General features: G+C 47.1%; 1 protein-coding gene across 4 annotated transcripts in view; it reads right to left on the bottom strand.

Moving 5' to 3' along the window:
• The window catches only part of ABCA3 (ATP binding cassette subfamily A member 3), a 52,038-nt gene that overhangs the window by 28,525 nt on the left and 4,770 nt on the right, over positions 1 to 18,743 (bottom strand). The window contains exons 2-11 of one of the 4 annotated variants that reach the window (XM_044746974.2): positions 16,706 to 16,910; positions 15,485 to 15,719; positions 14,484 to 14,555; positions 14,034 to 14,298; positions 12,931 to 13,058; positions 12,069 to 12,234; positions 9,114 to 9,373; positions 6,957 to 7,073; positions 6,542 to 6,662; positions 4 to 177 (exon numbers count right to left, since the gene is read on the bottom strand). In XM_044746974.2, the coding sequence (XP_044602909.2) occupies positions 4 to 177; positions 6,542 to 6,662; positions 6,957 to 7,073; positions 9,114 to 9,373; positions 12,069 to 12,234; positions 12,931 to 13,058; positions 14,034 to 14,298; positions 14,484 to 14,537 (1,285 nt within the window). In that variant the 5' untranslated portion in view covers positions 14,538 to 14,555; positions 15,485 to 15,719; positions 16,706 to 16,910. Of the gene's footprint in view, positions 1 to 3; positions 178 to 6,541; positions 6,663 to 6,956; positions 7,074 to 9,113; positions 9,374 to 12,068; positions 12,235 to 12,930; positions 13,059 to 14,033; positions 14,299 to 14,483; positions 14,556 to 14,692; positions 14,806 to 15,484; positions 15,720 to 16,705; positions 16,911 to 18,743 lie in introns of those variants that run through there. The other 3 variants (XM_044746973.2, XM_070485179.1, XM_070485180.1) reach the window with 3 other exon arrangements.

The following is an 18,743-nucleotide window of genomic DNA, read 5'->3' as shown; positions in this document are numbered from 1 at the left end:
CACCTTTTGCTTCAAATTTTCCTACGAGCTGGGCTCCCATTGCCATGGCAACATTGGACAGGAGACAGGAGAAGAGCTTCTGGCTAAGAGTCATCCAGTTGTATCGAGGAGCAACAAAGAAATACGGGATGTAGGTGAAGAAGTAGAGGAAGCCCCCTATGGCTGCTGCCATGTTGGCTACAGGTGGAGAGAGGAAGATAAGTATGCTAAGAACATGTAAGAATATTTGCAAGAACATGTTCACAAGGGAGCCTGTGCTCCATCCAAACAAAGGCATCAGCCATCAACACAGGGACATAAGCCCCAGTACTGGGGGACTCCAGGCTCAGCCCATTGCCTCTTCCTTGTTATGGGGGCACATGCCCTAGGGAATGTGGCCCTGCCCAGGGCTGCACATGTCCTCCATGTCCTGGGGAACCCAGTATTTTCTCCAGCCCTCTCCTGCAGACTTCAGCCCCTGTTGCCTTGATATTGTGTACCTGACATACCCCCTTCCCCCAGCCCTCCTTCTTCCCTGGTCTGCCCCATCTCATTCACTCGTTCACTTGCTGAGCATCTACTCTGTACCAAGCTGTTCCAGGCCCCAGGGAGACTGTCACAAACAAAACAGACAAACCCCCTCCCCTCCTGGAGCTTATAATCCCGTGGGGACACAGACAGGAAACAGCAAGTAAGAGAATGTGCTGGATGGGGCAGCCCCATGCATAGCAACGAGGGGGACAAGAGTGGGACAAGATGTCCCCTGGGCTGGGGGATGTGATTGTAACCAGGTGGCCAAGGAAGGCTTTGATGAGAAGGTGACACGTGGGAAAGACCTCAAAGAGGTGAGGACTGGGTCGTGGAGGTGTGGGGAGAACTGTGGGGTTTTAGTCCATGCTGAACCCTCAAATGCTTTGGTCTCAAGACCCCTCTATGCCCTTAAAATTTTTCTTTTTGAGGACGATTAGCCCTGAGCTAACATCTGCCAATCCTCCTCTTTTTTCCGAGGAAGACTGGCCCTGAGCTAACATCCATGCCCATCTTCCTCCACTTTATATGTGGGACGCCTGCCACAGCATGGCTTGCCAAGCGGTGCCATGTCTGCACCCGGGATCTGAACTGGTAAACCGCGGGCTGCCGAAGTGGAACGTGCGCACTTAACCGCTGCGCCACGGGGCTGGCCCCTGCCCTTAAAAATTTTTAAGGATGTGAAAGAACTTTTGTTGATGTGAGTTATTTATTCATATATATGTGTGTATATATTCTTAGTATTAGAAATACTAAAAAATTTAAACCCATCACAAGTTAACATAAATATTTTTATGGAAAACAACTATATTTCCCACAATTTAGTGAGAAGAGCGGCACTGTGTAACATCTCATTAAACAGATTACAGCTGGATTCTCATATCTGCTTCTGCATTCACTCTGTTGTATCACAGTCAGCCCTCTGTATATGTGAGTTCCGCATCCTCAGATTCAACCAACCATGTGCTGAAAGGCCTATGATGGTTGTGTCTGTACCGAACACATACAGACTTTATTGTCTTGTCATTATTCCCTAAACCTAAATACCAATACAGTATAACAACTATTTATGTAGCATTTACATTGTATCAGGTACTATAAATAATCTAAAGATGATTTAAAGTATATAGGAGGATGTGTGTAGGTTCTATGCAAATACTATGCCATTTTATATGAGAGACTTCAGGGGCCGGCCAGTTGGCACAGTGGTTAAGTGCGCACGTTCCACTTCGGCGGCCCAGGGGTTCACCAGTTCAGATCCCGGGTGTGGACATGCCACGCTTGGCAAGCCATGCTGTGGTAGGCATCCCACATACAAAAGTAGAGGAAGATGGGCATGGATGTTAGCTCAGGGCCAGTCTTCCTCAGCAAAAAGAGGAGGATTGGCAGCAGACGTTAGCTCAGGGCTAATCTTCCTCAAAAAAAAAAAGAAAGACTTGAGTATCCTTGGGGGCTCCCAGAACCAACACACTGTGGATATCAAGGGATGACTGTACCTTGTTTTGGGTGAAGTACATGAAGAAAATCCAGCTTCACAAAGATGAGTAGTTGGAAAAGGGAGAGGTATTTGAATAGCCTTTTCAGATCTTTGTGGATATTCTTTTTTGATACTACACCATTCAACTACCACTCACTAAGTGGTAGTTTCTTAAAGATTAGTTTAGGTGCCATGTGGAATAAAAGTAACTAAGGACCTTTTCATAATCTGTTACATGAAAATCCAGTGGTCTATCTTGCATTGTGAATGGGTTATTACTCTCGCATGATTTTGTAACATGATGCATTGGTCATTTGGAAAACACTGCTTGTTGAGCAATGCAGATCTTCCAAATGTTGACACATTTCATTAAACATTAAAAAAATCACATTGGGGATATTATCACCAATCTCATAAAAAACTCTGGGAAGCTTACAGTAGTAGATTCAAGTTCACAAAATTCTATTTTTTGCTTGAAAGCTCGAATTTTGTAATTAACATAAGATACTGTCAGTTGTTTTCCTTAAAAGACAGCCCATCTGTGAGAAAATGTCTGGCAAATACTCAAGTATGAAAGACTATAATCCGATAATTGTTCTTTTGAGCAAAAATGGTGTTCCATGAACAAAGCAGCTAGTTTAGCTGACAACTCAAACAACTGCTCGCATACGTGCTTTCCCTGGAGATAATCACACTACGATGAAACTACTTCAGCATGCAACTCTATGTGGACATCCCCTTTCATCACACAGAATATTAAAAAACTATACTTAAGAGTTGAAGTTTAATAAAATCAATTTTTACTGCTCCATCAAGGACATTCTTGAGGGAGACTTGCATTTTTTTGTTTGTTTCCTGGAGCGTGTGGTGGTGAAGAACATGACATCTGGTACAGTTTGAGGCCTGTCTGGCTTTGTGCCCATGGCTGGCGGTTTTACACTGATGCTTTTGTACTGTGAGGGTATGTGTCAACATGGTAGAAAAGGCAAATGACATCTTGGTCTTATTACAAACATAGTTTTGATTTTGTGAACCCCCTTAAGGGCCTTAGGGACCCCCAAGAGTCCATGGACTGCACTTTGAGACCTAGGCAGAGGCAAGAGCCATGAGAAGGGAGTGTGGCGGGACTGGAGCAAGTGGGTGGAGAGCAGCAGCAGGCGAGGCCTGGGCTGGGCAGCGGCTTCAGCTTTTCCTCTGAGACCCACAGTCACAGGAGGATTTGAGCAGAAGAGTGACAGGCTCTGGCTTACATTTTCAGAGGATCATACTACTGGTTACATTGGGAACTGAAGGGTGGCAAGGGCAGAAGTAGGGAGACCAGTGATGAGACCATCACCATAAACCAGGCCAATGATGATGGCGGCTTTGGCCAGGGTCAGGCCGTGGAGGAGGTGAGAAGCGGTTGCAGTTCAGGTGTATCTTGACATTATTGCCAACAGGACTTGTGAACCAGACATGGAGCCGGATGAGAGAGGAAGAGAGGAGTCGAGGATGATTCCAAGGTTTTTAGTGTGAGCAACTGGAAGGATGGAGTGCCACTAACAGAGATGGAGGAATGAGGTTTTGAGGATAAGATCAGGAATTCAGGTTTGGACATGCTCTGATTGAGGTGCATATTGAGCATCTCAGGGAAATTGTTGAGTATGATTCTGAATTTTAGGAGAGAAGCCTAAGCTGGAGATCTAAATTTGGGAATTAACCACATGTTAAAGCTCTCCAAGGGAATGAGTGTAAGTAGAAAAGAGAAAGACCTCAAAATAAGAATGTCAAGGATTTTCAGGAGTAAATGAAGAAATGCTTCCATTAAAAAAAGAAGGACTTTGGGGCCGGCCTGCTGGCACAGCAGTTAAGTTTGCACGTTCTGTTTCAGCGGCCCAGAGTTCGCCGCTGTGGATCCCAGGTGAAGACCTACACACTGCTTGTCAAGCCATGCTGTGGCAGGCGTCCCACATACAAAGTAGAGGAAGATGGGCATGGATGTTAGCTCAGGGCCAGTCTTTCTCAGCAAAAAAGAGGAGGATTGGCAACAGACGCTAGCTCAAGGCTAAACTTCCTCAAAAAAAAAAAAGGATTTTTTCTCACAAAAATGGATAAAGAAACAAGAATAACTGGATACATACAAGAAGCAACTAGGTAGTTGATAAAACATAAATACATTCATAGAAAAAAATCTCAATTGATGAGATACATTCTAGAACATACACAGTCAAAGAGAGAATTAGGGAATTGGAAGACAACTCCAAGGAATTCACAGAGAACTCAGCACTAAGAGATTTTTTAAAGTATGAAAAAGAAGTCAAGGGACATGAAGGAAAGACTGAGAGATACCACCTCACACCCAATAAGATGGTTACTATAAAAAAACCCAGAAAATAACAAGCATTGGTGAGGATGTGGAGAAACTGGAACCATTGTACACTGCTGGTGGGAATGTAAAAATGCTGGGGGCCGAGGCAGCATTTGATCGGCTGTTTGACAGGGTCCAGCCGATCAAGAAGAGCAGAGGGGTGCAGGGTGCCCCTCCGCAAGAAAATGAAAAGCTGGCCTTCCCCCAAGCTATGCTGAACTTTAAAAACTTGTTTTTCTTCCCTTTGTCTTATACCCCATTTTCCTACTCATGCTGTAATTTTCCAGATGGCCGCTTTAGAGAAAAGAGCATGCTCCCCTCGCGGGGTTGGTACTGAGAAAAACACGTGACCACCTGCATAGCCTTCAGAATATCGCAAGGGGCAAGTTCCCCCTGATGCACATAGATAGTGGGAGAACTTTTCTCCCTAATGAGGGGTTCGTACTGAAGAGAGTATTTAGATCAAAGCAGCTGCCTCCTTCTGGTTGATGTTTTGCTCTTCCCCCAGTTTCCCTGGTGGGAGTGGATGTACCTCTTCCTCTGTGGTTGATTAGACTGTTCCTCCATGTGTTAGTTGTTGAAAAGTGTATTGTTCCCCTGCATGTGTTCGGCGGAACATTGTAGAAGTCTTTTCTTAATTGCTGAAGTCGCTTTTGTGCAGGAAAAGGTAGTTAACCTCTGCCCCCCCTAAAAGTTAACTCTGTTCCCTGTAAGATTATACTTATCAATAATTGCTTTTTGGTTTACTCTGCAAGAACATCTGTATTGCTATATTTATCCCCTGCTAAAAAAGATATAAAAACGCTGTAAAAACCAGTAAAGACAGACTTGCTTTGTACTTCCTTATCTCTCTGAGAATATTTGTAGAGCTATTTCTGTACTAATCCTGAAAAATATAAAAACGACACTTGTGCACAGTAAAGACAGACTTGATTGCACCGACTCAAGTCTCACATCCCCTCTTTCACTGCGCTGACTCCGTCTCTCCCTCAGGAACCTGGACTCTGCTGGAGCTGGACTCTGGCATAAAAAGGCAAAGCCACTATGGAAAACAGTATGGCTATTCCTCAAAAAATTAAAAATAGAATTACCATATGATCCAGCAATTCAACTTCTGGGTATGTACCCAAAAGAAGTGAAAGCAGGATCTCTAAAAGATATTTGTATAGCAGCATTATTCACAATAGCTAAAACATGGAAGCAACCCAAGTGTCCATTGATGGATGCATGGATAACCAAGATGTGGTATATACATACAATGGAATATTATTATTCAGCCCTAAAAAGGAAGGAAATTCTGACATATGCTACAACATGGACGAACCCTGAAGACATTATGCAAATTGAAATAAGCCAGTCACAAAAAGATAAATACTGTATACTGTATGATTCCACTTACCTGAGGTACCTAGAGGAGTCAAATTTATAGAGGCTATATAGAAACTATAACGGTAGTTTCCAGGGGGCTAGAGGGAGGGGTGAATGGGGAATTGTTGTTTAATGGAGACAGAATTTCAGTGGGAGGATGAAAATAGTTCTGGAGATGGATGGTGGCGATGGCTGCACAATATAAATGTGCTTGATACTACTGAACTGTACACTTAAAATGGTTAAGGTGGTAAATTTTATGTTATGTGTATTTTATCGCAATAAAAAAAGAAAGAAGTTAGACATGAAGAACATACTGAAGGGCTCCAACAAAGATCTAATTGAAGAGAACGATGGCAATAATGTACAGCAGAATCTGATCAATATCTAACTGAAATTTTGTAGAACTGAAAAAGGACGTGATTCCTCATATCAAAACATTCATAAGTAAAGAAAAATCACACCTAGACTGTCAGGAGACTTCTCCCCAACAATAATGGATATCCAATGGTAGTAAGACATTATCAAACTGCCAAGGGAAATAGCCATCCATGGAGAATTTTATATGCAACCAAAATATTACTCAGGAGTGAGGGCAAAATAAAGATATCTACAGACATAAAGTCAAAAAGAATTAATCACTCATTGAGCTTTCTTAACAGAACTATTCAGGCATGTACTTCAACACCCAGAAAATGGAATCCAAAGGAAAGCACAGAGTACAACCCCCTCCCCCTCGAAGTCTCTGGGTTATTTCTACTCATCCCAAACAAAACCACCCAGTTTTCTGAGATTTGGATCACCCCATTGTCCTCTGTTCCCGGGGGGGCAGGATGACTCACCTTTGCTAAAGAAAGTGCTGACCATGAAGCTGAAGGAGATGGAGGAGATGGCAAAGCACACCAGGAAGACCAGCACCAGTGAGGGGTCACTGTGTCTGAGCACTGCCACATTCTTCTTCACCTGCACAGCGTCCCATCCCATCAGTCAGCATGGACAGGTGTGGCAGGGAAGGTGGAGACAAAACCAGGAAGAGTCTTAAACATTCCTGGCCACAAATGAAAGTGGTAAGGATGGGAGATGGGGCTACACTGAGTGAGTGAGAAGGCCACTGTCCTCTCTACTGAAGGGCAGACTTCCCCTGAAATCCGTACAGATGGAGTCTTGGGAGCGCCCTGGTGGTGTTACAGCTGCCTCTGGCTCTCCTGTTGAACGCCATGCTCTTCACATCAGACCCTCTCTCGAAGCCACACTCACCTTGACGCAGAAAAGCAAGGTCATGAAGGAGACGGCAATGAGGAGGAAGAGGAAGAAAAGGAGGAACCAAGCACTCCAGTGCAGCCAGCTGCTGAGCCCCATCATGCGCATATACTCCTGGGGGAGAGAGTGACACATGCTCTGACACTCCCGCTGGGTTGGGCGCCCACTGCCTGCCACACCAGGTCCTGGCGCCTTCCTCACACTGACTTTCCTTAAAGCCTTTGAGTGTGTGGGTGTCTGTGCAGATGCATGGTGTTGTACATCTGCAGGACACCTTCCCTGCTCCCCCGCCAGCACAGCCCACCTCTCCCCATCACCCTAGTGTGCTCCCTTGACCTCTACTCAGCAGCTGCCTTGCTCTCCCTCACTTAGAGCTAAGACTTCGTCTGTCTCCTCCACTGGGCCCACCAGGGAGGGAGCTGAGGTCCAGCCATGACTGCCTCTGTGATTCAGTCAGGGCCTGACGTGGGCTCAATCTGTGCTGATGAAGCTAATGAACTCTTCATTCTATGGAGCAATCCCAAACTCTTGGTCTGTGCTTGGTCTTCTCCAGATACCCAACTGTGCCCAAGAAGCCACGTGGTGTGGCTACTGGCACTGGGGTTCTGAGTCAGGAGAGCAGAGCCCGGCCCCTCCACTGTCTAGTAGAGAGACTCTACGGGTTACCAACCACACTAATGTCCTTGCTGTGAAATGTGGCCCCAGAGCTGTTTCAGGACCAACAGATGCTGTGGGAACGCTCTAGAAGCCAGAGGCTCTGCCTCACCTCCTGCTATTCTGAAATGACGGGTCTAGACTTTTGTTGTGAGGGGCACCCCCTGCAGGAAGGACGGGAGTTTAGTGATGCCAAGGACAGGCCTTCCTCGCCAGTGTTGGGGGGACATGGGACGGGACACCTAAAGCTGTGCCATCCAATACAGGTCATATGTGGTTATTTAAACTGAAATTAATTAAAACTAAAAATTCAGCTCCTCAGTCATGCTAACAACAAGTGCCCAGTGGTGACCCGAGTGGACAGCAGACACAGGATATGTTTATCATGGCAGAATGTTCCACTGGACAGTGCTGGTCTAGAGGAGGGGACCAGGGTTGATTAAGTGTCTTCTACATGCCAGGCGCCAAACTCGGCTGATCTTCCAGCTGCTTATATACAATTTCAAACCTCCAGAAAAATGCGAAGATTGGTACAATGGTCCCATACACTCACCACTTAGATTCAGTAATCACTTACCATTTTGCCACATCAGTTTGATCAACCTATCTGTAGGCATGTGTGTGCACAAATACTGTTTTTCTGAACCACTTCATTGTCCACTCCAATATCGCACCATTTGATCAAAGTCATTTAAGGGGCCGCAGCAGACAGCAGCCACCTCTCATCAGTCCCCCAGCCCCTTGTTTGCAGCAGTTTAAAAGCTCCAGAATCACAGATATGGTGCCACTGAAGACACTTTGTCATGTCACTGGCACTGCAGACACTGCCAAAGGAGGAATTTCACACAAATTTGGGATACTTTTGCTAGTGTCATTGGTATGAGTTTACAGGTGACACTATTTGTTCAGGTGTACTCAATAAGTCAATGATCTTCCCTTAGAGTAACATTTGATATTTTTAAATTCCACACTACCTTGTGCCCAACAGGCTAGAACTACAGTTGTCCTTGATCTATGTGCAAAGTTAGTTAGCTTTCTGCTCAGCCACATATTTAAACACTTTGTGTTGACCTACTCTCTAGAGTGGTTCTGTTCAATAGAAACAGAATGCAAGCCACATATATAATTTAGGGTTTTATAGTAGCAACATCAAAAAAGTTAAAAGAAACAAGTGAAATTAATTTCAATAATACATTTTACTTAACCCAATATATCCCAAATGCTGTCTTTTCAATGTTCAGTCCTTAGTGTACAGCACACCAAGTATGGTGCTTTATCAGGGCTTTTAAAATCTGGATATACCAGGCTTGACTTCACAGAAGCCTGAGATGGGCTGGAGCCAGGGTGGGAGTCTGCCCCATGCCCAGCGGCTCTTGTGGCCCCAACATCCAGGAGCTGCCCCTGCCTGACAACAGGACATGAGACCCAACCACTCCACAGCAGCCCTGTGCCTAGAACCAACTTGCCAAAATGTTTTAAAGCCAAAGGTAAAGAGGTCACCTTCAGTTTCTTCTCTTTTTCCTGCACGACAGCCCGGATAATGGTGAGTGAGGTGTAAGTGAAACTCAGCATGAGCAGCAGGGGGAGCTGGTACTGGATGGCGACGAGAAAGGGGTCCGAAATGAAAGGCGGGTAAGGGAACCTCTTTGCGATCACGGTGAGCTTCTCAAACAGCTGGCGCGTGGAGGCGTTCGCGTGGTACTGCATGATGGCTCTGTCCACAGCGTGCTGCACGGCCAGGAAGCCTTCTCGGATGTACCCTGAGTGCAGGACCAGAAGACATTGCAGCACATGGGGTCAACGTGTGTCGGAAAAGCAACATCACGAGTGCTGCTTGCTCAGAGAGCTGCATGCCCTGAGCTGTACCAGGGTCTCCTGGTAATCAAGACCATGGCGCAACATCATCTAATGCCCCTAAGGTTTCCTTCAGTCTTCTAGTTTGTAGGGGTTGCCCTCATTCCTTGGCTCACAGTCCTTCCCTCCACCTTCAAAGCCAGCCGAGCAGCATCTCTCTGATCCTGCTTCTGTTGTCACGTCTTTCTCTGACCTATTCCGCCTCCCTTGTCTACTTTTAAGGACCCTTGTGATTACGCTGGGCCCACTGGGATAATCAATAATAACTTTGCTATCTTGAGGCCAGCTGATTAGCAACTTTAATTCCATCCACCCTTGAGTCACCATCTCACAGGGAGGCAGGCACCACAGCCCAAAGCCCCCTACTGTAAGACCTTCACGTGCTTTGTGGTTCTCCCTGCGGGCCGTTTTTGACTCCCCAAGTGGTCTGTAACAAAATTCTTAAAGTGGAAAGGGCCTGGGAGGGATGATAAACTGGGGATATGGTATTTTAGTCCAGAACTACGCTTGGGAGAGACCAAGCCTAAAGAAGGAGCAGGCACAGCCTCAGGAGAGAAAAAGGCAGCCTGAGTGCCTGAGGCCTGAGCCCGGAAGACAGAGTAGGACTTGGAGTGCAGGTCTGGATGGCGTGGGCACCCTCATTCATAAAATACAGTGACGTTTAGAACATCTAATGTCCTCTAACATGGAACTGTCAGATGCCTGGGTTCCAGCCTCTAGAAAAGAGAAAATCAATATGCCAACCACACCCCAACACAGGGTTACCATGTCTGTGTGTTTCTACTGTGTCCCTTTGGTTTAAGTCTCTTTATGGTTTGTGATAGTAGGTGCTCAATTAACATTACCTACTGTTCTGCTGGGTGGAGCTTTAGTTCTCCTGTTCAGAATAAACCTGCAGAGTAGCTAATGATATCCCCATCAGAGAGGTGGGGCCACTGAGGCCAGGGAGTTGAGCCACACAACTGGTGAGGGGGCACAGCTAAGATGCGACCCTGGTCTCTTTGGCTTCAACGTCAGTGTCTTTTCATAACATTGCACTGCCTCCTCTATGAAATATCCTGCCTGCTTTCTCTCCCACTGCTCTCTCACGAGGCTTTGTCAAGTTACGGCAGGGTCCTCATCCTCACAACTTCTGTGGCTGTCAATACTCTGAGGAATGAAGCCATCACTCTATAATCAATCATTTCCCATTGCTGAAATTTTTATGACCATAAATAAAGCAATGGTGAACATCTTTGTGCATGTGGCTTTTCTCCATCTTTCAGACTATCCCAGGGGCTAAGTTCTTATCAGGGGAAGCAGTGGGTGTTAAGGTATGGACATTAGGGGTGGCCTGGGGAGAACACCAGGCTACATTACCCAGTGCCTGCTGGGGGCCACACTCACATCCTTGCCGCACCTCTTGGGCCTTCGTGTTTTTCTAACTGACTAGACTGACCAGCCCTTTAAAGAACGAGGATCGTCACCCTTTGTCATTCGCCAAAATGGTTCCCCAGTCTCCTGTCTGCTTTTAAAATCAGTGTTACGTTTTTTTCTTTTTTGGTAAATTTCCAGTTTGTACATAGCGAAATCTGTTGGTCCTTTCCTTTGAGAAAAGGTCTTTTTCTTTTGTCTGTTCCTTCCAAGCTTAGGAAATTGTCCCCACAAACAGAAGGGACAGCCCAGCACCCAGGTCACAGTAGCCAATCTCTCTCGCTGCTGACCACAGGTGGCAGGCATGACAGCTGATGCAGCTTCTCCTGTCCCCGGTTGGTGGCCTGTCCAGGGCTTCATTCTGGGGCCTCGCACACCTCACCTCACCTTGCTCACCTTAGTCTCTCTTCTGGATTTAAAACCTTGCCCTGGAACACAGGCTAGTGACAGGCCCTGGCACTAGCGATACATCCCACTGCCTGCCTGGCGTTCTGTTTAGGGACATTCCTGTGTCTTTCCATCTAAACCTCACACAAGCTCTGCCTCCTGCAGGCCCGTGGAATCCTGTGTTCTTCACAACACCCTGGATACCACCAGAACCCACAGTTGGGTCTTGGCCTGAGGACAAAGTCTACTCTTGGGTCCCAGTTACTTTTTGGCCATTCTGAGCTCGGTTCCAAGATGCAACCACAGCTCAAAGGAGACAAACATGCCAACTGCCTGCCAAAGTCACACGGGACAGACCAACATGCACTGCAAGGGCACAGCTGGCCAAGACCCAACTTCCACAAACGTCCATTGACTCGACTAAACCATGACAGTTACACCAGGACCATGGAGCTTACAAAGCCTATGAAACTGTACCCAGAGACAGCCAGAGAGAGAAGCGAAATGTAAGACCAAGCTCAAAAGACTCAGTGCAACCTGAAGCTTCCAAAAAACCAAAATACAAATGTTTCATTCAAGAGCACGTGTCTTCCAGGAAATAGGGAGAATGCCTCTGCCGTTTTCAAAGACTAGCCTTTCAGAAGCCAGTTTTACTGGATGTTTTTTTCCTTCTCCTACAAAGAAGAAGGTCAAATATTCCTGAAAAGCATTTCTGCAGAGAAATGCAAGACAGGTCCCCCCACGTGATTATCACCAGTCAGCACCTCAGGTGGTAACGTGGCCACTAAACGTGCTTCTCACCAGGTTCTCCGCCATCAGGGGATGCAGGTTCCCGCGGTCCTGGGTTTGGGAAAAGTGGAAAAAGGGAAGAGGTGTGCCATCCCTCTGTCTCTTTCAGAAAAGACGAGCCTGTTTGGGTCCACATGTAATTTCTTCGTGTGTAACTGAAACGTAAGTGGTATTTCACCTATGGAAACAAAGAGAATCAACTGCTCTGAGGGATCCTGACAGAGAAAGCAAATGAGAGTTCAGGGGACTCTCATTACTGAGAACCCATCACTCTCCCAGCCCCCACCAAGGTCTACAGGGCCTCAGAATGTCAGAGTAAGTGGGGCAGGTAGCCCCACAGGGCACCTCTGGGGTGTTGTTCGCCACCCTTCTCTTGCCAATGTGAACTCTGAGAACATGGCATCGGTGATAATTGGTGGAAGGTGACCAAAATAACACTGAGGGATTTGATAGTTTCCCAGTCTTAATGTCATCTGGCAGGCAAATAACTTTCTTTTTCTTTGTTTGTTTTAAATACCTAACAGAGATTTTAGTGCCACATCATATTCAAGTCCCAAATATCTGCTACTTTCCTAACCATCCTCTCTGACTCTATCTAAAGAGGCCTGGAGACTAGGAGTACCTTTCATATGAGAGGACATAAAGGGGCCTGCAGTGACAGTCTAGGGCCACTTTCTTCAGGCAGGTGAGGTTTCTAAACTGTCTGGCCTGATGGGCTAAAATGTCACCAAAGCTCCCTCCATGGGGACCCAGATGGCGATACTTGTCCCAAAGGAAAGTAGGGAATTCTCTCCCAGGCCAGCAGAGCACTTTCCCGGCTGAACTGGTTCAGAGGGGAGGATGTGCGGCTTTGTCAAGGGGCCAGGGTCCTCACCGCCAGCGGCAGGGGGTCCCTGCTGTGATTGAAGGCGTGCTCAAACACCACGGCAGCCAGCACGTTGGAGGAGTGGTTGTCGTACTTGATGTAGTCCTCAAAGTCCTTCTCCGAGCGAAAGCCGCGAGCTGTGGGAGAGCAGCGGAGCCGTGCGTTGCCCAATTGTCTGCTCCACTTGAAAAATCTGGACGTTTCAGGTCATTTTCAGATAAAAGACTGCAAACTGACAAGTTTCTCTAGGGCTCTGTAAACCTTTCCTAAGACTCGAGGAGGCTTTTGTTTTGGCAGAGAGACAGGCTGCTGTGAGGACGGGCAGAACCTGGCCATCCCAGCTGGCCCTGGGTTTCTGGTGAGAGCTGGAAGCAGAGCTGGCGGCAACGCCCAGTCTACAGCCCTCCTCCATGTGGGCGGCCCCCTACACTAAGTTCTGCGGTCAGGGTCAGCCTCTCTTTCTCACAACCATAATAGTGTGTTTTAAAAATTCAAGTAAACACTAAAGTATAGTTTATTAAACTGTTTCTCTATCACCCAGATACCATTCGACATAAAGGGTTTTACTGTAATCACTTAGTGAGGGACCGAGGACCTTTCCTGAAGTGTTTGCTGCACTGAATTAAACCAGTCACAGGAAGTATATGCCAAAATCAAGAGGGGGAAAAAGAGGGGTAATATTTTTTATCCTGAAAGCAAAGAGCTAGAAAAGGCAACTGGCACGTTTACTGGGAGTGTCCCTCAACAGGTTTCCTAACGACTTTTTTAGAGCTGTCCTCCCAAAACCACATTGCAGAAAAGGTTCCTGGCACTGTGCACTCAAAATGCACTTTGCCCTTGTAATTAAAGCGCTCTCCTTGGGAATATGGATGCCTATTTCCACACAATGAGGTGAGATTCCAGAGCCCAGTGCTGCTAAAGCTGTCACACATTTACTTGACATGGCCCTCACAACCCTGGTCCTCGTTTTATAAGACATGACACGGAATCAAGGGACTTCCCCAGAGCAACATGGCCAGCCAGGAGATGCTGGGTCTGGATGCTGGTGTGGCTCCTCACCCGGGCTCCTCCCTGCCTCCTGGGCCTTGAACCCCACAGTGATATCGCCTCACCTCTCATGTTGATCACCAGTGTCCTTCTGGCCATCTCTGTGACAGTCTTCACAGCAACACTCTGGGATGGGATGTAGGCAAGTTCCCAGGTATCTCCTGGAGGAGGGAAGCTGAAGAACAGGGGCAGCTCCCGGATGGACTGGCCAGGGTATATGGTGGCGTTGGGCACATTCTCTGACTGGATCTTCAAGCGAAGCCAAATCAGGATCCCAGAAAACAGCAAGGGCAGGAAGAGTTCCAAGACTGTCACCAGCACCTTTCGCTTCTAAAAGACAAATGGAAGGCACACGCTGACGGAGTGCGAGGCAGAGGCACGAGGCTCACAGAGCCCCCTCCCTCTGGGCTGTCCCCTCCTCCAGCCTCCTCTTCTGCCCTGAGCCCCTGCCTCCCAACGTGCCCACATGATGGGCACCCCCTTCTTCCCACAGTGTCCCCGAGGGTCAGACCCACCTGCAAAGTGTAGTTCTTCCACAGCAGGAGTGCCAGCTGCCTGAGCACTGCCATCTTCTCGCTGGAAGGACGCTGGTTATGGACCAAAGACAAAAAGTTAGGGTGTGTGATGAAAACGTAAACTGTGAGTGTTTGGGGGAGGGCAGGGGAAAGTGTGGAAGATTATGTTCTGCTGAGCATTGTGCCCTCCTCTCTGTGTTTCTCCTCACCTTCTTTGTACCACCTTAACTCAAAACAGCACCTTAGAGAGAAAGACATCAGTTCTATTCTGTACAAAGAACATACACTCTTTTAGGAAACTGACTTTGTTCCTTCCTGAAATGGAAGATCAACAACAGGCTTTTATATGCAACATGACAGCTGGAGGGGTATTTATCATTTGATAAACAGTATTCAGATGTTCTCTGTAGCTCATATGAATGTGCTATTTCTTAGCAAAATATTCAGGCTGATGGAATTCCCCTCCTTGACTGTGTTTACTCTCAACCATCATGGAAGCACTGGAAGGAAATTCAGCTTAGTGTCCTGGCTGCGGGGTGATTTCTAAGACTTGGAGGGGACCGTAGGGGGCAGGGGGAGGAGAGACCTGTGTTGGAGGCCTACTGCCCCTCAGGGGCCCTCACTGGCCTTGCTGATCCGGGAGCAAGACAAGTGGGTGGGCAGGCAGACAGGTGGGTGAGATGATGGCATGTGCTCTCCTGCCTTGAACTCTAAGGACCAGCTTTACCTGCTTCAATTATGGGTATTGGTATGTGATGTGAGCCTCCACGTGAGAGGGGTCGTTCTCCACCAAAGAAAACTATCCCATGTCACGTATGAATGTTACATTTAAATCTGGCACATAGGGCTGGGAAAGTCTGCTGAGAGATTACCAAACATAAGTGACAGCAGAAACAGGAGCGGAGGTTTATGAAGGTCTCCCTTAATTTAGAAAATCCATTTCACTAGATTTCAAGTGTGAGAAGGAGAGACACTGAGTCCACAGTTCATTAGCTGCTAACCTGCTAGAAAAGGAGGTGGTCTGAATTAGCTCAGGAAGACCCCACGATGCCCAGAACATGGAAGCACCACGTTCCAGAAGCTGCGGGCATGAAGGCCGAAGCGAAGATCAGGTTGCTCCGACCTAAGGTGGGCAGCAAGGGTGGTGGAGGAGGGGAGGCCCCGGAGAGCTCCTGGTCACTGTCCACAGGCCAAGGATGCAGATGGAGCGAGAGGAGCCCTTCACAGCTCACAGTCCTTCAAAGGGAAGAGGCCACCGTGACTCACAGGAGAGGAGCTGAGTTCAACGGATCGACTCCACGTTCAGGCTGATACTGACTCAACACCATCCACTAGGCAGGTTAAGCCAGCACAGAAAACTCACACGAGCGGCTAGTAAGTCATTCATCAGTTAACACATGCTAACACTACTGTCCAAAGAGCCCACCTTGAGACCCAGCGCACGCAGAGGGAGAGCTTATTTGTTTTCTAAAACAGCCAGTTTTACTTTTGGCTTCAGTCAGTTGCAGATCATTTCCATTAAACTTCTTTTTGAAATTAAACTCTTACTTTTTAAAAAAAGATGTGTCTGTCCATATCTGTCTAATAACACTTACTCAAAATTTATGCCTTAAAGGGTAGTCAATAAATATTTGCAGGAAACACAACTGCAAGAGGTTATTTACAAGTTAATGTAAAATACGGCTTTTAATTAACCACCTGGTTAAAAAGTAAAGAAATTAAAGCTAAAATAATGAAGCTCTATTAAGCAGCAACTTAATAAATTATCCAAATTCTTTTTAAATTAACAAGGGGAAAAACTGTTAAAATCAGTTGTAGACAGTTAATAAACGAGCAAAGATTTAATGATACCCACAAAGGCCTGCGGTTTATGGAAGCTTTCTGGAAGTGGTTTAGTCTAAGAGGGGAAGGCACTGCCTCTAGCTGAGGCTGGTCACCCCCACTATAGGTGGACGGGTGCCTGGCCTGACCGAGATGACCAAGATGACTGCGATGAACGTTCGTCCTCTGCCAAGAGGGGAATGTAAAGGGTCACAGTTCAAAGAAGACTTCTGGCCACAGAAGTAGACAACTTCCCTTCCTGGAAAAGTCTGGCCAAGAAAGGACACATCTCATGCTTAATCCTGTCTCTCTAGGCCCAGGGTAGGGAGAGGGCAGAAAGACAGACCATCTGTCTACCTTCCCATGAGGCAGAGGCTGGAGGGCAGCATTTGGAGACTGACCTGAGTCCTGGGAGAAGCTCCTGGCTGCAGTCTCCCTCCGGGCTATGGGAGGACTGGCCAGGAGGAGGCGGCCCTGCCCAGAGGGCTCAGAGGTGGGGCCGGCAGGCCTCTCGAGTGCAGCAGGGCGGCCTTGGGGTTCTGGAGCACTGACGCCTCACAGGACATCAGGAGCAGCGTGGGGCTCGCTGGCATGACTCTCCGGTACCTTCAGGCAAATGGAGGACGCTTGAGCATAATTTGAAAATAATCATAAAACACCTCTCACCAAGTCAGAAAATCAAAAAGCAAAATAGATCTCAAGTCTGTTACTTAGAGCAGATCTGATAAGAAAGAAACGTGGATTTAGGAAAAGAGAGACTGCAGGGGTGGCTCTTTGTTCTCTCCTGGGACATTAAAACACAGGAAGCCTTCACATTATACACTTTTATATCTACAGAGCCTCCAAATCCAGCCTCGGCTTCTGGGATCATCACCTTATTATGGAAGAAGAAACCAGGAAGAAGTACCCGGCCCAGGATTACACAGCAAGAAAGCTGCAGAGCCAGGATTTGAACTCCCAAGTCCGTGTTTTTACAATGACACCACTACATCCTTGTGTATCCTAAAAGCGGTAAACATCTTTATAAAATTTGTATATATTGTTCCTAGAACATAACATTAGAAATCAAAAGGAAAAAACACCCCTGGAGCCCTACCATCTTAACAGGTATTTTATTGATTTCTGTCCCCCCCCCCCGCCCCCCCCGCAGCACCCAGCTTGCTGCTTTGGGCATGCCCAGCTTTATCTGAAGTCTCACCAAATGCTATACTTGCATCTGTTCTGTTTAAGCAAAAAGGAATTTAAAGGAGGAGATTCCCAGAATTACAAAATTTGGAAAGCTTTCTGGTTATGAAAGCAAATGTACACGAGGAAAGGAAGTTAAAGTTCCTTAAAACACTTGACATTGCGGCCCAGAGAGTCCCCAGAAGTGGAGATGGCCAAGATCCAGAACCAGCCCAGGCGCGATCTACTCTAACACAAACACTAGGGCTTGGGCCTCTTGCAAAGCTGCCACCGCCGACCTACAAGGGTACATCTGAGAACATTCCCCTGCAGAGTCTCACTTCACTCCTCCCACACCAGGAAAGGAAGGGAAAGCTTTTTTTCCTACTAAAACACTTGTTTGCTTACTGTTAAAATATTAAACGTTACACAAATCATTGAGTATTTCGATGTTTGCTTTTTATGTGAGAAGCTGAATTGGTCCAGAGTGAGTGCATACTGTGGGCTACTGATTTCTGAGAACTCTCCTGATGGCACATAGGATTCCTCTAAAAATTGTTTTTCCTGCAACTTTTGTTAGTTTAAGAGCTATGGGTTGTGCCACTCCCGGGCAGCCGTGGTTGTCCAGGAGCCCACCACTCAAGTGGCACTCTTCAGGGCATCGTGAGGCGTCCAGACACCTCCACTTGTTTATCTGTGGGCTTTTTCATTATGGGCTTGAATATGACCTCCAGTTTTTATGTCCCCATGCAAAAGAAGTTTTCATTTCTGCACATGTGGAACAGAATGGTGTTAACACTTCTAGGGGGGTCACTGCCAAGCAGGCCTCAAGACCAGCGAGCAGAAGTGGACAGGGTCCTGGTGCCAGGCACACACCGTGTTACATCACGTATTCCTGTCGTATCCTGAGCTCGGTGCATCTCCTTCCACGGAAGCCTCAGTCTGCACAGCCTGGAAGAAGGCATGGGTTGGAAGGAGGGGGGGTCTCAATAAAGCCACAGGTGGACCTCCTGATGTGACACAGAGCAGACAACCACAGCTCTGCCTCTTTACCACAGGGGTGAATAGAGAGATGGCCTTGTTGGCAGCACTGGCCAGGACTTGGCACTTTTCCTGAGGACCGAGGTGGGTGAGGACCCATCTCTGCTAGGAAGGCATTTCCTTATCGACATGGGGAATCCACAGGAGTCAGTGGTCTTAATGGTCTATGTGTGTAGATGCTAAAGAAGGCATGATAGGTACTTAAAGTCTGCAGTAGAATCTGTGGCCTTTTGG

The sequence above is a fragment of the Equus asinus genome, chromosome 14 (assembly GCF_041296235.1).
Source record: "Equus asinus isolate D_3611 breed Donkey chromosome 14, EquAss-T2T_v2, whole genome shotgun sequence".
In the NCBI taxonomy this organism is placed as follows: Eukaryota; Metazoa; Chordata; class Mammalia; order Perissodactyla; family Equidae; genus Equus; species Equus asinus.
The sequence above is the reverse complement of the archived record's forward strand: the minus strand, read 5'-3'. Positions and strand labels throughout refer to the sequence as shown.